Source organism: Zootoca vivipara, chromosome 8 (genome assembly GCF_963506605.1).
Source record: "Zootoca vivipara chromosome 8, rZooViv1.1, whole genome shotgun sequence".
In the NCBI taxonomy this organism is placed as follows: domain Eukaryota; kingdom Metazoa; phylum Chordata; class Lepidosauria; order Squamata; family Lacertidae; genus Zootoca; species Zootoca vivipara.
The window spans coordinates 83,047,256-83,063,594 of record NC_083283.1 but is presented as its reverse complement, the minus strand read 5'-3'; the positions used below and the strand labels follow the sequence as shown (position 1 = coordinate 83,063,594).

The 16,339-nt window shown below is 50.5% G+C and overlaps 1 protein-coding gene across 1 annotated transcript; it reads left to right on the top strand.

Annotated features, from left to right (window-relative positions):
- Positions 1-1,753: 1,753 nt before the first annotated feature.
- Positions 1,754-16,282, top strand: RELL2 (RELT like 2). Its single transcript, XM_035103490.2, has 7 exons — positions 1,754-2,317; positions 5,675-5,740; positions 5,829-5,901; positions 6,793-6,984; positions 9,624-10,173; positions 12,933-12,975; positions 15,336-16,282. The coding sequence occupies exons 1-6, from the start codon at positions 2,107-2,109 to the stop codon at positions 12,972-12,974; spliced, it is 1,134 nt and encodes a 377-aa protein (XP_034959381.1). The 5' UTR covers positions 1,754-2,106; the 3' UTR covers position 12,975; positions 15,336-16,282.
- The last annotated feature ends 57 nt before the right edge of the window (positions 16,283-16,339 follow it).

The following is a 16,339-nucleotide window of genomic DNA, read 5'->3' as shown; positions in this document are numbered from 1 at the left end:
AGTTGAGAAATGCACTGGGTGAGTGGGGGACAACACACTTTGCTGTGCTCTAAGGCAGCAATATGAACACACAGTTTCCCTCCTTGTGGGAAACTAGCATTCCAGGGAAAAGGCTGGATCAGAGTCCTTGCCCCTGGACCTGACAGGGTAATTTCCTTTTTTTATTATAAAAATTATTTTTATTTACTTTTAGAAAGGAATAAGACAAGAAACACTACAACATTTTTTATGCAACTTTCCATGCAGAGTGGCTTTCATTTGCTTACCGCAGGCATAGGCAAACTCAGTCCTCCATATGTCTTTGGACTACAATTCCCATAATCCCTGACCACTGGGTCCTGTTAGCTAGGGATGATGGGAGTTGTAGTCCCAAAAGATCTGGAGGGCCGAGTTTGCCTATGCCTGGGTTAGAGCACCCACCAGCAGTCTGATATGATCCAACCCAGAATTGGCCTTAACAGGGGCTGGAAAGCTTTCCAGTTACTGAGCCTGATGCCGAACCTCGGAATGGTGACAGGCCTTCCCTACTTTTTGCCAGCTCTGCGGCCATCCCTCCAAAGTCTGTGCGAAATGTCTCCTGGAGGGGCTTTGGCAGCTGCTGCCTCCCTCTCGGCCCCCAGACGGTGCTCTCTCAGCCTCTCCCCGGGCCCCACCCGGTTTCTGCCTGAGAGATTTTTGGAGAGGTTGTGGGGAACCCGAGAGGCATAGTCGAGCCCTTGTGCTGAAGGGCAGCAGCAGCCCGCCGTGTGCGCGGCTTGCCAGACAGGCGTCAGGGATGCTGCGAGCGGTACCCGGCTTCGGAGTTGCTAGGAGACGGGAGGCAGAAGGGACAGCCTCGCGGGAAGAAGGGCGCTTCAGGTGTGCGCCGAGGCGGCGGCAGCGCGTCGCTGCTTCGCCCGCTGGAGGCGCCCGCGCCGTCCAAGGGAGCGGAGGGGGTAGCAGCGCCTAGTGGCCCGGAGAGAAGGATTCGCCCGCCCGGCTCTAGAACGCTCTTGGGAGGAAGCTGAAGCCCATGCGGATTCCGGGAAGGCCCGGCTGGCGCGCACCTCGCCAGGAAGGTGCGCGCGATGCTCCGGGCTCCTGCGCGCGCGGAAGGTGCGCGGCCAGCTGGGGGGCGCCTGGCGAGCAGCTGCGGAACCTGCTTGGTCGCTGCTGCGGCAGCCGGAATGCGCTCCGCTGAAGCGCTGACTTAGGCGTCCGGGGAGGAGAGCCTCCTTGTCGGCCGTGAGTATTTCGGACCTGCAGTGCCGGGAAACCGAGAAGCAGGACGAGGGGAGCGGCCAGGGGCGGGGGGTGATGGGGGTGGGGAAAGGGGGGTGATGGGGGTGGGGAAAGGTGTTTGCACAGGAGGAAGAGGAGCAGGAGCAGGGAGGGAGCCGTCGCGCCTCTCCGGAGCGAGGTTTGTGCTGCAGAGGCAACGGCAGGAGTGCGGCACCGGCCGTGTCCTTGAGAAGCATCCTCCAGCCCAGCCGCGGAGGTGGAAAGAGACAAAGACAGACAGATTGAGCGAGAGAGACGGGACGGGGGATGCTTCCTCCCGCCGAGAGCGGCGGAGAGGGCGGCCGCGCGCTCGCAAAGGCTGGCGCCGTGTCCTTGGAAAACCTCTAGTAGGGGAAGGAGGGAGGGAGGGAGGGAGAAGCAGGGCTCTGGTCAGGGAACCGCCAAGGCAGAAACGCGAGGCATGAGGAAACGCATTTCTCAAGTCAAAGCATCTCAAAATGGAAGCAGGACGTTTCCTAGGGAAGCAGCAGCATCTCCTCTCTCCCGGGCATCTGGCTGAGAATCTTTGCCCTTGGACTGCTCGTCCTTGTGCCTGACTTCTGAGGCAGATGGCTGCGAAAGATCCTTGGTAAAAATCCCCAGGAACCTCTTTCTGGAAGTCAAGCGAAACCTCCCCTGATAAACTTTCCGCAACCCCTCAGTAAGGCTTCTCACCAGAGGGGTGCTTTCCGATTGGTGGGGGAGCCCAGGAAACAGGGAGCTGAGCCCCGGTACCTGCCCAGCAGGGCACCTGACCTTGGCGCAACCGGCCTGGGTGGGCAACGAGGCACGTGGGCGCCTGCGGGCCCCCCTGAGCCATGCGCGCTCCCTCTCTCGCAGATCCGAATGTCGGAGCACAGCAACGACGAGGGGGAGGACGATGCCGACCACGAGCACAGCGTTTCCATGCTGTTCCTGCTGGTCCTGGTCTTCTTCGTCATGGGACTCGTGGGATTCCTCATTTGCCACGTCCTGAAGAAGAAGGGCTACCGCTGCCGGACATTCCGGGATGAGCTCGACTCTGATAACAAGGAGTCTCTGACCCAGCTGAAAGATGGTGAGTAATGGGGGAGGGAGCCGAGAAGGAAAGCAAGCGAGCGGGGGTCTTCTTTCTTTCTTTCTCAGCCCCAAGCTCCCCGCCACCCGCAGGCGCAAAGCGGTGTTCCTTCAAGACCAAGAGTTCGCCACTCGCCAGCCCTGGATTAGCAAATGATGTGTTGGAGAAGGAGGCATAGAGAGAACTCTACATTTAAAAAAGCATCACTATTTTACCCCACCAGCCTAAATTCTGCGGGTGCAATTTGCTGGAGGGATTAAAGTGGGCTGCTGGTGGCTTTCGGAGCAGCCGCTTCATCCGTCTTGACAGCTCCCATCCCTTTAGGTTTTGTGACGTTGGCTTTGCTCTGCTCAGCTTCGCTTTCACCAATCATACAGCCCAGTCTCAGGAACAAATATTGCTGTGTTCGATAGGACTGACCCAGATCTGAGCTGAAATTTCCGGATCTAAGCAAAAACGTTACTGGTCTCCTTTCCCTCTTCACCAACTTTGCAGCTAATTTGCACGTTGCTTAAAGTCACCTCGCTAAATTGGAGCTAATAGCTCATATTTAATAATTTGCGAAACTGTAGCCTTGGAATAATGCCAGCAAATACTAGGTCCAGGCAAGGGGTTGAGTCTCTTGGTTCAAATCCCTGCTGAACCATAGCCAAATGGATAGTCATCCCTCTGCTGCTAGAATTTATGCACAGAGGACAGTTGGTAAGAGCACGAGACTATTAATATCAGGGTCTTTGGTTCGAGCCCCATGTTGGGCATGAAGAGTCCTGCACTTGATGTCCCTCGCTGTCCCTTCCAACTCTATGATTTTATGAAGACCAAGGGTTTAATAAGCCAGTGAGAGACGACCATACTTCTCCAAGCATTTTGTCCAAGCCTCATGCCAAATCAACTGAAACACATAGGCAAATGGGACCAGAATATCACGGTGGACTGCATGCTAGAATTAGTGGCATCTGAACTTAGATGGGTGTGAGCGGTTTTCATTATTTTATCCTACCTTTGTTCAAGGAGCTCAGAGTGATCTTTCCCTGCATCAGTCTATTCCCCCCAAGCAACCTTGTGAAGTAGGTGAGAGGCTAGAAGACTCGCCCCAAATCAGCCAGTGTCCTTCATGACTGAGTGAGGACTTGAACCCGGGTCGCTCCACCACAATGGTTTTCTTGAATTGGGTGGCAAATAATATTTAGGACTCTGAATCTAGGTGGGATGGAGGGCAACAACAACAGAAGAAAAATACTGCCTTTTCTGGCAGCTACAGCAAAGCTCTTTCCGTACAATTTCAACTAAAGTTGGAAGGAGGAAGTGGAGGCTGCTCCATTAGGACAAATGGGAGCACTGCACCATAGACCTCAGTCTGCCCTCAACCAGCCCCAACCTGCCTGCCTTTCTTGCATCCTGTCCAGGAGGCAGGCACTGCCTGTTGGCTTCCTCCTCCCATGGCTCAGTGCTGCCCTTGTGGGACTCAGTAGGGAAGAGGGCGGGACAAAATTAGAGGGAGTTGGCTCTGCCTGTCATTGGCACTGGCTCCGCCTCCTGCTTGAGTCCCTGCCTTCCACCTGACCAATCAGTGGGTACCAGCCACACCTGAAAGCAGGATGTTCCAATGGGCATAGCTGAAAGCAGGGATGTCCTTGTAATGGGATGTCTGAAAATTTGATGCGTGCTCTTGGCTATTATGTCCCTCAGACTTGCCTGTGATTGCGGCCTGAGCCTCATTTTATGTGATGCAGCTATGGGCATTTTGGGGCCACATTTCTGCTGTTTTTTCCAAATGTGAGGAGGGAGGTAGGATAGGGAAAGATGAGCAGGGAAAGAAAAAGAAAAACTGTAGTAGTTAGTTTTTATTAGTTTTTCATCAAGGTTGCATTCTGCTTTCGCCCTAAAGAGCTCAGGTGGCACACATGAATTTATCCTCACAACAAAGCTATAAAGTGGGCTAGAATGAGAAATTGTGACTTGCCCTAGAGGGGATTTGAACCCAAATTTCCCTGCACTTCTTGTGCTGCAGACTGGCATCAAAAAGACTGCAGCTCCCTTGTTCTGAAGGGCATTGTGGCAGCCTTAACCTTGCTACAGAGTTTTGTCTTTTGTAAATGGCCGTTTTCCATTTATCAAGTAGAAACACACAATTATTGAGCTGCTTTTATACAATCTCTACAGGCTTGGCTTAGCAGTTCTACATTGTACTAGAGAGATGTCAGGTGTCTGGGATTGCAAAGTTCCAAGAGTTTGTGCATGACTTCCATCGAATTTAGATTGCAAAGAAGAGGCAACATTTAAGATAGATATTCATCTTTATAAGTAATTGTTTCTAACAATTGCCACATTGTGTAGAAGCAGTGGGTTGCCAAGAAATACAGGTATTCCTGAGGAATAAACACAGGGACTGAAATGTGTGGGGAAGTGACTGGCTTCTTTGAATGGCACCCCTTAGTTTGGGAGATTTAAGTCAAATTATATCAGGATGATTACGGGCAGACTGCGCTGCTATGTGATCTGCTAGAGCAGGGCTGGGGAACCTTTTCTCTGTTGAGGATCACATTCCTGCAGGGCTAATCTGTCAGGGGCAGGGCCAGCAACCACCTCAGACGGCAGGATCCACAGGGGCAGCATATTTGGCTTGCATGGAATGCATCACCTCCTGCCACTGCAGCTGCAGCACATGCTGGAGGCCAGATCTGCATCTCCTCAGCAGCCCCCCCCCATGTTGCCTCTACAGAAGCCTCTTGGCGAATAGGAGGCCCTGCTGCTCTCTCCCCACCCTTGTTCCATGGCAGGGGCATGCACACCATTTTGTGGCTCACTTTAGGTGCCAAAATGTCTCGGGCTGGCCCTGGTCAGAGGCCACATGTGGCAATGGCAGGGAGCGACGGAGCCACAAATGGTGTAGAGAAGCTCGTTTTCTCTGTGTCTCCTTGCCCCTGCATGAAATCAGGCCAAGGGCTGCTTGTGGCCACAGGTCTCCCCACACCAGTGGCTTGTTAGGTGGGACAGGGCTGCTAGGTTAGCTTCCTAATTCACTGTTGCTTGCCAGGGCAGAGGGAGCAAGGCACCAGGGAGATTGGCACAGTGTAAATGCACCAGCTGGGTATAAGGTTGGTTCCGTTGATGGTTTGCACTATGCCGACCTCCTGCCCCCTTGCCTCTCCTTCTTGATAGTACCTCACCTCCTGGGAAGCTGCAGTAACAGCTGGGCCCCCGCTTCTGTTTGCACACTTCTGTTAGAGAGAACAGCTTCCCAGGTCACTTTTGCAGAAGCATGGGGCTAGCTGTTCCTTGAGCATTTCAGGGTTTTTGATGCTGTATGGAGAGTTCCTCTGTTTCTTCTATCACTGCCATATCTTTTCATTTCAGATGAAGATGAGGAGCTGAATGAGGACACTGTAGAGAAGATAGTGAAGTGCATCATTCAGAATGAAGGTAAGGCTTAACCTTGGTTTAACGGTTGGGAAGTCCCTGTGCATGAGGATCTTGCTGTGACACATTTCTTCTTTCTCTCCTTTGTTAGCAAATGTGGAAGTCCTGAAGGAAATGCTGGGAGATGGTGACGTTGATCTCCCACTGCCGGTCCCTGTGCCCAGGTGAGGACAGGGTCCAGGTGCACCATAGTCTGGGCTAGAGATCAGCTGTCAGTGAGGAAGAGATGGAGAGATTAAAGCCCTTGTCTCTGTGCTAGAAAAGGGCAAAGGGGAAGCTCAGGCCTGACTCCCTAAAGTTCATATGGCTCCCGCAACATTTAATTACAGTTCAGGTTGTTTTTGGTTCCTGAGGCAGAAAAACCAAATGGGGTTTTCCCTCCCCAGTCCATGCTGGGATTCTATTGTGGTGGATGCGGGTAGCGCTGTGGTCTAAACCACCAAGCCTTGGCTGTAGTCTAAACCACCGAGGTTGGCGGTTCAAAACTGCTCAACAGTGGTGCGCTCCCTTTGCTCTGTTCCCAGCTTCTGCCAACCTAGCAGTTCGAAAGCACATCAGTGCAAGTAGATAAATAGGTAGCATTGTGGCAAGAAGGTAAACGGCATTTCTGTGTACTCTGGTTTCCGTCATGGTGTTCTGTTGTGCCACAAGAGGTTTAGTCCTGCTGGCCACATGACCCGGAAAGCTGTCTGTGGACAAAGACCAGTTCCCTCAGCCTTAAGTGAGATGAGTGCCGCACCCCATAGTCACCTTTGACTGAACTTAACCATCCAGGGGTCCTTTACCTTTATATCTTTTGTATTGTGGTTTTTTTTTGTTTGTACTGCTCACATTTATTTCAGTGGGGCTTCCTTAGGAGAACTTCCTGGTAGATTGAACTCTGTGGGTCACATTTGTCCGTGTGGATCTCAGAACCTCTCGTGCTTGTCTCATGGTAATGTGCTGGTCGCGTCTTGAGGGTTCCATCCTTCTGTTTAGATTGAGTGGTTTGGGACAATGATGTTCCGAGTTCAATGACTGTTGTGGCAATTCGCTTTCTGTTCTCTTTTCTCCAGCAGCCTCTGCCCACATCGCAACAGCCAAGATGCTGGCCTGCCCCATCACCACACGGTGCACTTGGGCTCAACGCAAGCACCTTGCATTCACTGCAGTAGGAAAAAGAGGCACCCGCTGCATCGCCAGGGCCGGTCCAAGGAGGGCAAGGGCAAGATGCACCCTGGGGAGACCACGGTCTTCTCTGTGGGCAGGTATTTATCAAGAGACAGGTCTTTCTTTATTTCCATGCCATCCTTCATTTTACTAGATTTCAGCATAAAAACATAATACAACATCTTGGAAATCATTGTAAAGGGAGCAGAAGAAATGCACTTTGCAATCCTTCGGTTGGGAGAAGGCATTCACCATAGCAGGTGGCAGGGCAGGAGCAAGGTGTTTTTACATTTCCCCTCTGCTAACAAACGGGTTGTTGTTTTTTAATTTAAAAAAGTTATTTGTATATTGTAGACTGCACCCTCAAATAAAATATTAAGTCACTGGTACAATGAAAGGTGTGAGTGCAATAAAACATACCATAAAACAATGCAAAATAATAATAAAAATGACTGGCTCATCTTGGAAAGATTCAAACAACTATGTTGTTGTTGGCACCTGTCTCTCTCAGGAGACAATGGAGGAGTGTAACTTTGGGGGTAAGGCCAAACTCTTGGAAAGTTGCAGCGCCTGCTGTGGCTGTAGAGACTGATATGGGAGAGATATCCCCCCCCCCCAATAACTGCTGGCCCCTGCATTGTCTTTGCTGCGTTTGCAGCACCAAAGTGACCTCTCTGGGGCTCAAGCCTGTGCAATGTGTCTGGAGGTCCTGGGCTGCCCAGATTACAAGGACCACCCCCCCCCCCAGCCTTGCTGATGTGGTTCAAAGGAAAACAGAGCAATACATTTGGCACCAGCTTGGCTGCAAGAGTTGCCAGAAGGAGGCATACAAGATGCCACCCAACCTCCTTAGGGAATCCAAGACAGCTTTTTGTAGGGTTTACTCCTTCACCGTCTCTCTTCCTGAAGATGTGCTGAAAGGCAGCAGATATAAATAATTGCTATGCTGGGGTGGGAATTGAGACACTCCAACTCCCGAGTTAGCATAGTTTGATCTCCATTTTGGGAGCATGTCAGGACATGGTCAGGTGTTGTATACTTTAAGCTGAGCCTGCCTCTGGTCCCCTGGTCCAGCTCCTTTTTGGTCCTAAGGTTGGTAGGACCAGGACTAAAGAAGTTTCCAGAATGGTGAGTTGGTGGGAATCCAGCACCAGATCTCCCTCTCCAAGGTTAGAATTCTTGGCCTTCCAGGGGCCACGGAATTGCAGGGCCAGGCATACAAAAAGCAGCAACAAAAGGGAAAAGGACACATCATTTCTCACATGGTGAAAAGGAAACTTTCCACACCAAAACCAATCTGTTTTGAATAAGAGGTATTTAATAAAGACACAGTAGAGGACCCCTTGAATGGGACACCGCCCAATGGTTCATCCAGTGCCTCACAATACTGAAGAGATTTGCCATTATTCTTATAAAGCCTTGGCTCCCTAAGAGAGAGTGTAATTATATTCTCAGTAAGTTTATTAGGCATACTTGCAAGATGAAAAATGAAAACAAATCAAAGACAAAGAGTGAGGGGGTCAGAGCATCAGCTTGATGAGTAGTGTCTCATGGTTTGACTTCAAAGTGTTGCAATTTTAGCTTCTTTCTTGAGTCTTTGAGGAAAAGATTTAAATTACCGCATTTGTCGCTCCATAGGACGCACCTGACCATAGGACGCACCTAGTTTTTTAGAGGAGGAAAACAAGAAAAAATATTTTGCTTTCTTGAATTGTCCTAGGCATAGCAGCCAACTCCTAGAGGCCTAGGTACCTTTGCCCCCCCCCCTAAATATTTGAGGAAGCTTATTTTGCAAAGGGGGGGAGCTCCATTTTTTTGATGATCAGTTCAAAGTTGTGCAGCTTTTTTGCAAAAGGGAAAAGGCCCGTTTTGGGGGAGGGGGTCAGCTCAGAGTTGTGCATCTTTTTTGCAAAGGGGGAAAGCTCAATTTTTTAGGATCAGCTCAAAGTTGCTGAGTTTCCTTGCAAAGGGGAAAACATCCTGTTTTTATGGGGTTCAACTCACAGTTCTGCAGCTTTTTTAGGCAAGGGACCCATTTCTACAGTTTCCAGACAGATAATCTAATCAGCCAGTCACATGTCTCCCCCTGCAGACAACAACTGAGGCCTAGGCAAGGGGCCGGGAAGGGAGCTAGCTCTCTTATCTCCCTCCCCGATCTCTTGCAATCAGCTGCTGAGCGGGTTCCTTTCTTTCCCCCTCTTGTTAGCCTTTAGCTCTTTCTCAAAAAAAGAAAGAAAGAAAAAGCACGATCTGCCTTTAGCCCCTGGGCAACTCACCTCCAGGGACCACACATTCGCTCCATAAGACGCACAGAATCTCCTCTTACTTTTAAGGAGGAAAAAAGTGCATCTTATGGAGTGAAAAATACGGTATGTGGGAAAGGGCTCCCTAACTGGTTTCCACAGGGCTCAGCTTTTTCTCCCCATTCAAACGTTCGCTCCTTTTCCTTAGCATGCTCTTCTAATCTAGCATCCGTGGGGAGAGTGAGCAGTGGACACCAAAATACAGGAATAATAAACCTATTTGAAAGTATCCAGGGAAAAGGTATGCTATTCTGCATCGGAGAGTAGCTAGTAGGATATGGTTAGTATCTTATCCACAAAAAATATAACCAAATGCCTCAGAGTTTTGCTTTCTGTTCTGTCAGGAGACCTTGCAACCCAGATGATGAGGGATCTTACAGGATGATTTTGTCACTGTTGATTCACCTGGCTTCCTTTATCTCCCCCCCCCCCAGATTTCATGTCACCCATATTGGGAAGAAACAGGACGAGTCTCTCCCTGGTAGCAAACAGGACCTTGGATCTGCTGATGCAAACCAGGAAGCCCACAGCAACGAGAAACTCCCATGGGAGGGGTCCCAGAATGGAATAGTTCACACAGGCGAATTTCAGCAAAATGGACTCCAGCAGGCAGATCTTGAAAGTGAAAAGGGGCCCAAGGAAGAATGGGCAGATGAATCCACTCAAGGAGAAGGCCCCTTGAACACAATGGCCAACTCAGATGCCTCTATGAATGGACCAGAGAGGAAAGAAAACCCCAAGCCCTGCTCATTGCAAGAGGCCAGCCTCCTAGGGACTGCAACAAGCAATTCGTCCGAGACAAACTGCTCTACTGGACCCAAGTGCCTTGGGTCAGAGGATCTGGAGAGGCTGGATAAGGGTGTGGCTGCCTCTGAGGATGAGGGTGTTCAAAGGGCAGCTAATGATGTATCAGAAAAAGCAACATCCAGACTAGATATATCAGGAAACGAGATCAATAGAACAACAAACAGCACAGAACTCCAGGTAGATACTGTTATGTCCTCTCTTTCCTCATCTTACAGAACGCCCCATTTCTCTTGCTGTGCACAGGGCTACTAAGAGCATTGCTGACTAACAGGTACAGCCCTCACAGCACATCCAAACTGATGCCAGGGGGTTGTGATTGACAGATTCTCTTGAGAGAGTGGAGGAGGATAAACAGCCAGTGGGTAACTGTTTACACGCATCAAAAACCCAGCAGGGGGCACAGAGTACCTAGCACTGAGAATTAAGGTGTGTATGTGCCTACAGAAGCTGGTGCAGCACAGTTTTCCCGCTGCAGAAGAGGGAGCCCTTCTTCCCCTTCCCTCCTCTAATGACACATGCACCCAGTGACAGAGGAAGGGGTGTGCGTGGGGGGGTGGTTCACCCCGGGTGTCCTCACTGAAGGGGGGAGGTGACAAAATGAGGTGTTTTTTTAAAAAAAGTTGTGCTCACAAAACTTTTTCGGAGTGACGTGGTGGCTTACGGCACCATGGGACTTGCGCATGCCTACTGCCTCTCCCTCAGCAGCCCTACAGCTGAGGGGGAGGCGGCGGAGAGGCTCAGCTTGCCCCGCCCCCACGGGTGGATCGCCCCACCCCTGGCTGCAGGGCACACCCCCCACCAGTCACCCGAGTGTCTAGCTACGCTGCTGCATGTGCCTGACTCTGAACTATTGTTCTGGGACAAAATGAACTGAGGGAGGCTCTGTATCTTGCCAGAAAAGAGGGCAATACATATCCTAAGAAGCCCCACCACCCAGGGCCGTCTTAAGCACCTCTGGCGCCCTGGCGCCAGGGTGCGACGGATCCCCCCGCCGCCCCATTTTCCAGCGCGACGGGCGGCCGGGTGGCCGGGCTCAGCGCACAGCACGGCTGCCGAGAGAGCTGCTGCGAGGCAGCGCGGCCGGCGGGCGGGTGGGCGCAGCTGCGAGGCGCCCCCCCTGGCGGGCCGGCGCCGTGGCGCCCTGCGCCACCCAGCCTAGCCATAGGGCCGGCCCTGCCACCACCCAAAATCTATTTGTGTCTGTACTAATCAGGGGTTCTCAAAAGGGAAGAGCTGTGATGAAAACAAGGGAAGCAAGGTAGCTGCAAGTAGATTTCCCAGTGCAGGGTAGATTTGGGGAGAACATTAATCTTCCAAATGTTACAGCACTAAGAATTTTAGTTCCATGAACATCAACACATTTTTTTTAAAATAAAAGGATAAAACTAGGAAGGTACAGGACTGTAATGAGTTCAGGTGTGATACAACAGCAAGGAGGAGAGGAAATAAGTGTTTGAGCTGTTGCTTACTGCCAAAAGCAGGCAAATGCTGATGAAATGAAGTGTTTTTGCTTCAAACGTCATTGTAATCGTGAAATGCGGGCCAGGGAGGCAGGAGAGGCACCCTTTACAGAATGCTTGGGTAAAAGCGGTACAAATTCACAAGTATTATTTTAATAATTTCTAGGATAGCTGCCTTGTTGTGGTTAAATGATGGAATGCAACTATATTCAGGAAAATAACATACCAGCTGAAATCAGCTTGGAAGCAGTAACATTTATATTCAGAATATCCATGGAGGGTTACGAGGTCAAAAGATGTAGAAACCAATCTATCTCTGAAGTGGCAGAAATGAAAGATTGCATACTATTTGAAATAGGACACTCAAATATCTGGTATATTATTATTGCTTATTATTCATGTTTGTTCTTGGTGTGTAACCTCTTACCCCATTTACACTGGCATTATTACATATCCAACATTTTCTTGGTTTGACAGAAAGAATTTAGTAGGTGGAGGAGATGGAGCATAGAGTTTTATATAGACAGGATGCTACCTGCTGAAACCATAATTTTGAATTGCATACCACTTAGAGACAGTCCAAGTTATTTTAGCGCTTGAAACAGCAAATTATAAATATAACCTCCCTGGCAGTAGTAAATAACATTATTAGTAAATTATTAATTGGCAGGTTGCTACCTTTTAATAATGCCCCATATCTGAGATGTGCCACCTCAGCCTACCTAATGGTAGAACAGGCCCATAAACTCATATTATTTTAAGATGTGCTTTCCTGGTATACATTAATTTTTTAAAAAGAAGACAAACCTTTTAGCACATCATGCACATTATGAGTCTGCAGTGCCCATTAAAACTGTCACATGTAAAATGGTCCTTAGACTGGATTCCACTTCCCTCCCCGACTGGCCTTTTTATAGAATCATTGCTGAAGCTCTCTAATCCCATCTCTACCTCGTAAGGCTTCATTGAGTGCCAATTAGCTCCTACCTGTAAATCTCCTTGGGGTTTTTCACATGCTTAGGAAGAGCCATGATCCTGGCACCAGTGCCCACCATCGGGAATGCCAGCTTGGCCCCGCGGCTATGGGTGCCCGGGGCCATGGGTGCCATGCAGCATGCATGGCCCTAGCACCAAAATTTGTGGGTGCCCGGCCCCTTCATGGGGAATTTTGTGGGTGCTCAGGCACGCAGGGCCCCAGGGAGTTGGCACCTATGCCCCCCATTCTGGGGACTGGCATCTCTCCCACTCATACGGCCTACCTAGTTCCCACCCCCTGCTATTGTTGGCATAGACCACCTGGCCAAATCCTAGCCAGTATAGGGACCCCCAGGTGTTCTTCCAGGACCCCTAGGAGCCACTTTGCCACTCTTGCCCCACTCCTTAGGTGCCACGTTGTGGGGGTTTCTGGGGTTTCTAGTAACATTAAGATGTTGGTGTGACCCTTTCCCTGCTTGTTTCTTGCCTCTTTTCTCCCAGGAGCAGAGGCTGGTGGTGCAAGACCCAGGAGTATCCATGTGACGTAAGTTCCACGCTCTGCTTGTCAACAGCTGGGACTGAGGGTTTGAGTGTCGCCACAAAGCCGCTCCCAACGTTAGGCTGGGGGGGGGGGGGGAGACCAGGCTGCCTGACAAAGTATGTAATGTGGAGGTTGGGCGGGAGTAGCTCTGCTTTGACTGGATTGGCAAGAGATGGCGGGATTCTTTGGCACACGGAAACCAGACGGGGACTGCTGCTCTCTGGGCTTCTCTTTGTCCTCCTCAGGCACCAGAGCAATCTGAACCACGTTGCTCTGAGGTGGAAGCTTCACGGGCTGTCAGTCTACTGCTACTCCCCAGGGGAAGATAGCTATCCCTGCACCAGGCCCAGACACTTTATGGGGACACCTGAAGTATCAGATTAGGGTTTCCACCTACGCAGAACAAGGGACCCAGGTGGTGCTGTGGGTTAAACCACTGAGCCTAGGGCTTGCTGATCAGAAGGTCGCCGGTTCGAATCCCTGTGATGGGGTGAGCTCCCGTTGCTTGGTCCCAGCTCCTGCCAACCTAGCAGTTTGAAAGCACATCAAAATGCAAGGAGATAAATAGGAACCGCTACAGCGGGAAGGTAAACGCGTTTCCATGTGCTGCTCTGGTTTGCCAGAAGCGGGTTTGTCATGCTGGCCACATGACCTGGAAACTATACGCTGGCTCCCTCGGCCAATAATGCGAGATGAGCGCGCAACCCCAGAGTCGGTCATGACTAGACCTAATGGTCAGGGGTCCCTTTACCTTTACCTACGCAGAACATAGGAGACCTCAACTTTCACCATCATTCACCTCCTCACCCTTTAAGCACCTAACTCTTCACTCAGCAAGGAATGGTGCTGGGGACACTGCGATGATAGCCATTGACCCGTTTGGCCGGCATCCCGCCAAAAAGTGTTCACAGTGATTCCTCCAGCAGATCTAGTGCCAAAGCTAATCAGACTGGGCCCATAAGCACATATGCCGGCTGCACCCACAAGATCCAGGGCTCTCCTTGGGTCATTCCCTGGCAGCCCCAGTGTGGACAGCAGCAGAACAGCCCTTTTACCATGTTTATGCTCAGTTCCACACATACCTAGAAGTAGTGACATTTTAGTTAAAACTACCAGCCAGATCCACAGCCCTGGGAGGTATGTGCAAGCCTAGAGAAGTTATAAGGCTCCTCATTTGCCCCAAAGAAGGGTTCATAGGGTTCATATCCCACCACAGGGATATGGCTTTTTGGAGGGTAACACTTCCAGGTGTAGGTGTGTGTGTGTGTGTGTGTGTGTGTGTGTGTTTGATTAATTGCAATGGAAGGGGCTCACACGGAAAAAGATGAATTATTATAACAGCCATCTCACAGTAAACAAAGACTCTGAGCTGCTTAGTAGGAGAGAAAAAGGAGAGGGGCAGTTCAGTCCTACTGCATGGAGATGGAAATTCAGGTGCTGGAAAGCAAGGGGGTGGTCTGGGTAGCAACAGAAATTTCAAACCAAAAGTGGGAATCAGTTCATACCAAGAGGCAAGAGGGCATTAACCTTTCTTTTGGGGTGGGGGATTTCAGGAGGACACAGCAGGGCAAGGAAAGGGATCACAGTCCTAACATGCAGCCAATTTTTTTACCGTGTGTGAGAAAAGGGAGACCCATGTTGCCCGCCCCCACCCAGAGAAGGGTTCAAGTCTCCCCGTGGGAACAATGACTGTGGGGGGAACAGCCCTATTGTAATGGAGTGAGGGAGAAAATATCTACTTGGAGAAGCAGCAATGGAAGCGACAACAAAGCAAGGTCACAGGAGCCAAGACTGAACCGGCCAGTAGGATTGGGGAGGGGGAAGGGAGCAGGATTAGCATTGCCACATAAAATAGGAGGGAAACGGCTTTCTTTTAGCATTAGACTGGAAAGAATATTTCTAGACAGTGAGGTCAGGAGCAGGAAGTGAAGCTACAGAGCAATTCTCCACTTGCCGAGCCAGAAGATCTTGGAATGGGATTTCTCTAGTCTTGCCCTGTGACCTCTTCTCCCTCTACTCCCCCCCTCCTGCTGTGAGTGGGATAACCCCAAGCCATACAAGCTACTCCTAAATGATCCGAATGTAGCACCTGTGTAGGTACAAGTCCTCAATTGCTGGCTATGGACTCCTAGGAGAAAGGGCTGGGAAGAGACTCGGGCAATACAGCGTCCAGCACTGCAGAAGATGACATTTACATTGCAAAAAGTTGCCAGCGAGGCAACTACTAGCTCATGCCCCTTTTAACCCCTTGTGAGAAGTTGCAGTGGAACTGCGGCTGCTTCCAGATGGAGGGCAGTTACCACTATCCTTTGCCTTTGGTAGAAGTTTCTGCTCACGCTCCTTCCTTCAACGTTTTCTTTCAGAGCCTGCCTGCTCCATGTATGTTCCGGGTTGCAAAGCAGAGAGATGCACACAGAGCCAACACCAGGTTTGCAAGAACTAGGCGGCCAGAACGAGTCAGGCCTGGGCCAGAAGAGCGACACCACGCTTGGCAAGGATGCGCCACTCCCACTAGTAGAACTATGACACTTGGCAAGAGCCTCATTCCCATTGCAACAGCTACTCACGCAGCAGCAGCGGAAGAGCGCAGGAACGGGACTGTGTTGTGGCATTATCTACCTTGCTCAAACCTCATTCTGTTGAAAGCTTTGCTAAGGCCCCTGCGTGCAACCATGCAACTTGTGGGGTGGGATGGCGGGACCCACCGGTATGCCTGAGCTGGTAAGAATCCCATTCTTCTCCATGCTGGGGCTCAACTTGCGGTGCTTTGAAGAATCCCAGATTTGTATCTCAGGATCCTTCCCACATCCAGCTCCAGGCGCTGCCCTTTCAGCAATAGCACATTTTCCTGCATGCCAGTCAGGTCTGAGTGAACTATTAGTGTTTAAAAAAATAAAATACAGCTACTGCTTACAGCAGGAAGAGAACTCGGCCAATGTGGGTAGAGTGAGTTTTGAACTAAGGGGAGAAGGCCCTTGGTATTGCCTGCTCTGCTCGTAGCTGTGACTCAGCTTAGCTGGCTTAAAGTCTGAGTGTCCACTCCCATCCTGACCAGAGAATACAGTGGCCCTGGGGGCTGCATTTAGGCAGGTAGCTGGACCCAGGGTAACCTCCCTGGTTTCCAGCATTCACACAAGACAATCAGAGGAGCTAGAATTACAACTCAGGAGCAGCAGTTACACAAGAGGAAATGTGAATTCTGCCTCAGACCGCAATATTTACTAACAGGCACTCCCCTAAGGGATAAACCCTTGCAAAGATCCTGCTCTAGTGTCTACTAACCACATCATCCTCTTTGAAGCAGCCAAATAGCGTCTAACTCTGAGCCCCTTTGCTGTGGGGCTCAATGTGGTATGTGTGGGGACTT

Excerpts from the sequence above, each read along its gene's own strand:
- RELL2 (XM_035103490.2), top strand. The coding sequence starts at position 2,107 with ATGTCGGAGCACAGCAACGACGAGGGGGAGGACGATGCCGACCACGAG. Across the intron at positions 5,741-5,828 it reads GTGCATCATTCAGAATGAAG|CAAATGTGGAAGTCCTGAAG; the intron begins GTAAGGCTTAAC and ends CTCCTTTGTTAG. Across the intron at positions 6,985-9,623 it reads ACGGTCTTCTCTGTGGGCAG|ATTTCATGTCACCCATATTG; the intron begins GTATTTATCAAG and ends CCCCCCCCCCAG.